The sequence below is a fragment of the Fulmarus glacialis genome, unplaced genomic scaffold, assembly GCF_000690835.1.
Source record: "Fulmarus glacialis isolate BGI_N327 unplaced genomic scaffold, ASM69083v1 scaffold19120, whole genome shotgun sequence".
Lineage (NCBI taxonomy): Eukaryota > Metazoa > Chordata > Aves > Procellariiformes > Procellariidae > Fulmarus > Fulmarus glacialis.
Window position 1 is genome coordinate 2,790 of NW_009187751.1, and position 5,081 is coordinate 7,870.

At 48.3% G+C, this 5,081-nt stretch overlaps 1 protein-coding gene across 1 annotated transcript in view; it reads left to right on the forward strand.

Moving 5' to 3' along the window:
• The first annotated feature begins 258 nt into the window (after nt 1-258).
• Nucleotides 259-5,081, forward strand: part of FAM167A (family with sequence similarity 167, member A) — an 11,319-nt gene continuing 6,496 nt past the window's right edge. Inside the window, exon 1 of the mRNA XM_009576207.1 lies at nt 259-636. Coding sequence (XP_009574502.1) covers nt 259-636 — 378 coding nt within the window. The remainder of the gene's footprint in view (nt 637-5,081) is intronic.

A 5,081-nucleotide genomic window follows, 5' to 3' on the forward strand; every position in this document is an offset into this window, starting at 1 on the left:
ACCGTGCCTCTCCCAAAGCCCTCGCTCCCTCCGCTACAGCAAGAGCCGTCTCTCTTTTCTTGATCCCTTTTCCTTCTCAGACTGGAAACCAATCCTCTGCTTTTCTTCTAGGTGTTCGTCCAAGGCCGGTGTGGTGCTTGAGCGGGAGCCTCCACCACTGCGGCTGTCCTCTGAGGACCTGGTCAAACCTTGAGGATTTCCCATCCCTGTCCCTGGTCCTTTGCAGCACACCCCTATGCCTTTTGACTCCCAGAGAGGATGTCTCTACCCAAAATCCAAATAGAAGAGGTGCTGGACAGCATGGATGCCAGCTCTGGAGGTGCTGCTCCTCCTGATGACCACCTGAGGACCCTCAAGGCGTTGACAGAGAAGCTGAGACTGGAGACCAGGCGCCCTTCCTACTTGGAGTGGAAGGCGAAGCTGGAGGAACAGGCATGGAAGAGCCCCCAGCCAGCGGGAGAGGAGGATGAGGAGGCGACCGAGGCCAAAAAGGCCACGGGGGAGACTGTCCCCTTGAGGAAGGTGCAGCTGCATCTCAATGGGAGCCCTGCCCAGGACAAGGTGACTCTTACCTCAGGGAGAATAGGCGGTTTTGAGAGCATCGATGAAGCTTTGACGTGGCTCAGGAAGGAACTGGTAAGTGGTTTCCTGTCCCTGTTAGGTAGCACACTTTTTCAAGAGGGAAAAAATAAAAAGAATGAGGAAACAAGCGACTCCTTGTTCCTACCTGCCTTCAGCCCCAGGTGAAAAGGCAACAATCAATCATTGTGTTTTCTGTGGCTGGCGGGAGCAGGAGCCACCCAGGGAAGGGAAAAGATGAATGCCAGAGCATCCATAACCTCAGAAAAGGAGCTGGGCCAGTCTCAGCATCCCTGCTGGGATCCAGCAGACTGGGGAAGCATGGTCGCTTGAACCGGTTAGGATTTTTTAGCAGTTTGCCCCCTCCCCTCCTTCTCTAATTATATCTCAATACTCAGATGAATACCGCAGGTATGAATACACCATGAATACGTGGGCACTGCTGGTGTAATAGCAATTCTCTGATGGGCATCACGATGGGCATCACGAAGGCTTCCTTCGTTAGGGCTGTAGGAAGGAAGCATGACTAGATCCATCCCCTGGATCTGCACTTGCAGCTTGTGGCTGTTGGTGGTTTAGGAACTCCCTCAGCAGGAGATTGTAAGCTGACCACTGTGTTTAAAAGTCATTAGTGGATCTAACCTCCAAGTGTTTGCCTAATTCCCCTTCTTTCTTTTTTTTTTTTTTTTTTTAACTCATAACTCTCTATAAGGTCTTGTGGTAATCTGCTTCCCCCAAGTCATTTCTGCACGGTGAGACCAAGTGCTTCCTTCTGTTTAAAACTGTTGTGGGATCCACTTGTTCTGACCATGTAATACCTAACAAATAATATTCCTTTTTCTGCTGTATGCATGATGCCAGAACCTTACCTCAGACCCCTCCTCATCCAGCTCTTACAGGTTCATCGACTGTTGGCTCCTGCTTCATTAGAAGCCAGTCCACATTTCTGTCATCCTCCCATCCCACCCTTGGGCCCTATCTTACACACATGTTTATTTCTGGTAGTTATGAACTGGTAATTTCACAGAGAGGAAGGCAAGACAAAAACGTTACACCGGTGCCAGGAAAATACAGAGAGACAGGGTATGGGTGCTGGAATTCATCTTTTATATGTTGTGTTGCTATCATGGTCTTTGGCACAAACTTGGACTAAGCCAACTAGCAGTTCCCAAAGCAGCTCAGGAGTCAGCCTGGGATATAATACCCAGGAGGAAGCATGGATGCAGCACATCTTTTCTGGAGGCCACAGGAGGTCAATAGGATGGACATGACTGGATCAGGGCTGCTGCTTTTGGGGCTGGAGAATGGGCCCCGGTATTCTTCACAAGTGCAGGAGCAAGCAGAGACCAAGACCATACTTGCAGTGATCTTTTCCTTCTCCTCATTGGAATGAAAAATCTTAATTATTTGGCCCACATGTCTGGAAACAATTCATGTCACGTGGCTTTGTTTCTGTCGACTAATTGGAAGTTTGCCTGTGAGTCCCACCAGTATTTGCAACTGTTTCGACAACAGCAATATTTGCAATAGGGTCCTCGGGGACTGGGACAGCACTTACTCTTCAGATGCACTTGTGAAAATGTTTTGCTTTTGATAAGCACTGAAAGTTTTTTGAGGAAAACTTCTCATGCAAAACAATGAATAATAGTTTTTAAAAATTCTCTGCAGTTTTTGCTTCAGATAATATTTATTTGTCAACTTTTTGTTGCTCTTGTTGTATTCACCAAGATAGATTGATCTCCAGAGAAGTTATTTATTTACAGAGGTAGTTCTGGATGTCACAGTTTTGGTGGTTGAGACATTTCTCAGGACCACGGCTTTCACAAGGCAAGGGCAGTGCTTTCAGGAATCCAGGACTCTTAGGAAGAGTTTTGAGCTTATCTCCTAAAATCACTCAGCGGTCTGTAAAATCTCAGCTCCAGATCTGAGAACTGAATCTGGGTCCGTGCTTGCATCTGTGATGCAATCTTAAATCCATAGAGTCATAGAATCATTAAGGTTGGAAAAGACCTCTAAGATCATCAAGTCCAACCTTAAACCTAGCACTGCCAAGTCCACCACTAAACCATGTCCCTAAGCGCCTCATCTACATCTACATTAAATAGCTCCAGGGTTGGTGACTCAACCACTTCCCTGGGCAGCTTGTTCCAAGGCCTGACCACTCTTGCAGCAATGAAATTGTACCTCATGTCCAATCTAAACCTCCCCTGGTGCAACTTGAGGCCATTTCCTCTCATCCTATCGCTTGTTACTTGGGAGAAGAGACCAACCCCCACCTCGCTACAACCTCCTTTCAGGTAGTTGTAGAGCGCGATGAGGTCTCCCCTCAGCCTCCTCTTCTCCAGGCTAAACAGCCCCAGTTCCCTCAGCTGCTCCTCATCAGACTTGTGCTCCAGACCCTTTGCCAGCTTCGGTGCTCTTCTTTGGACACGCTCCAGCACCCCAAAACTGAACACAGGATTCGAGGTGCGGCCTCACCAGGGCCGAGTACAGGGGCACGATCACCTCCCTACTCCTGCTGGCCACACTATTTCTGATACAGGCCAGGATGCCGTTGGCCGCCTTGGCCACCTGGGCACACTGCCGGCTCATGTTCAGCCGGCTGTCAACCAGCACCCCCAGGTCCTTTTCACAGTGGACTTGATGTGAACCCCAAGTCTCAAGATGCCTAAAGTCAGTAAGAAGCAGATTTTCCTTCTCAGAGCTCTGGATTTTAAAAGATTTAGTTTGTTCTTTCAGTTTCTGCCCATGATGGAAGTATAAATTTTCTCAGAGTCCGATTCTACCCTTTAGACTGGGGTGTGGTATATAAACCACTATCTGATGAAAACTAGAAGTTTAAATTAAAGAAGAAAAAGGGCAAAGCAAACCCTAATTGTTCCTCACTTTCCATTTTCCTGCCTCTTAATTATACCAGTCTTTGCTGGATCTGGACGTGACTCATGTAATTTAGAACAATTTCCCCAAAAGAGAGAGCATGTATTTGACTGACCACACAGCTAAATGGCTATGTTGGAGGCACTATTGTTGGGTAAGAGCTGCCAGCAAACAGTGAGAACTCAGCGAGGCCATCGCATCACAGGATGCTGGAACAAAAAGATGCATTTCACATTACATTTCAAGGGTGAAACCCAGTTTCTTTTCCAGTAAAGGAACAAGCTTCCACACATCCCAACACAGCCAGGATTTTTCCTTGTTTATCCCCACATTGTGACAGTAAAGCAAACGGGAAGGCTTCAGAGCAGGATATGGTTATATCTAAATTTCTACATTTATATAAGGCAGGAGCCAAAGCCAGAAAGGGCAGCATCCCTCAGACGGCACCCTGCTCGGGGCAGCCAGGCAGGGGTCCAGCACCCCACACCTTGGGTAAGGTCACCCTAAGTGGGCAATCAATCCTTCTGGTCTAGTTTAACATAGGAGGCCATAGACCTGGGAGCACCACGCAACCCAGCCTTGCTCCAAGCAAGTGTGAGTATCCCGGGCAGCTTTCTGAAGATCATCCAAAAATGATCCAGTAGTCATAGCTGGGGTGAAATCTGTCCCCATCACGCTGTCCTCTGCTGCAGGATGAATTCTTCTCCACTCTACACAGTCCTCCATGAGAAGTCATTTTAGAGTATGTAGGATTCATCTATCCAATGAAAGGGCAAAAGCTGGTGTGTATGGAGATTTCTATCCAGGAAAGAAGTACACCAGCCCACGTCCTTACTGAATGAAATGCAACGATGCAGGACATGCAGTCCCATCGCCCACACTGTGCAACCCTCATCACAGCTACTGGCGTATTTAGGCTGGGTTATTTCAATAGCATGGTCCCAGCGTGGTCTTGGCTTGTACCAGTTAGGATCCTGCCAAACAGTTAGAGCTTCAGCAGTTTGCACATGCTGGGGGCTGTTCTCAACAGGCAATTTGTACGCGACCACCCAATTTTGGAATTAACTCTATCCCAGCCAAAACCAGTATAGACAGCAAAGTGAATTTAGTAGTATGTGTGTGCCCAAACTTCCCCTTGGCCATGGTGCTACAGAACAGGCCATGGCATGGGTTAGTTGCTCGGTCAAGTGATAGTCCAGGAGTGCCCAGCTTTAAAATTAAACTTCACTGTAAAATCTGTTGCATTACTCCCAATCCACGCAAAAGGGGTCATCCAACGCTGCCAGGAATCTGCCTCCGTGTCTCCAGAGTCTGCTCTGGTTCAGGGTTCTCATGTTCAGAAGTGAAGGACAAACCCAAGGTCTTACCGTGCATCTGCTGTTCTTGGTCCTTCACCCCGCATGACTTGTCCCAGGACCTGATTCCGCATGTTAAGCCCTGGCCCCGGTTTATAGGATTGACATATGCCCACTGAGCTCCAGCCAGCCGCGTCAGCTGGGACCTGCTGAGAATCTGGCCCCGAGAAGGTGATTTATTCAGACATGCAAACTCCTGCTCTTGTTTTCGTGCTGAGAGGCTCTGTGGAGGTGTACGAGCAAATCGCAGCACTCGGCGTGTGCTGAACC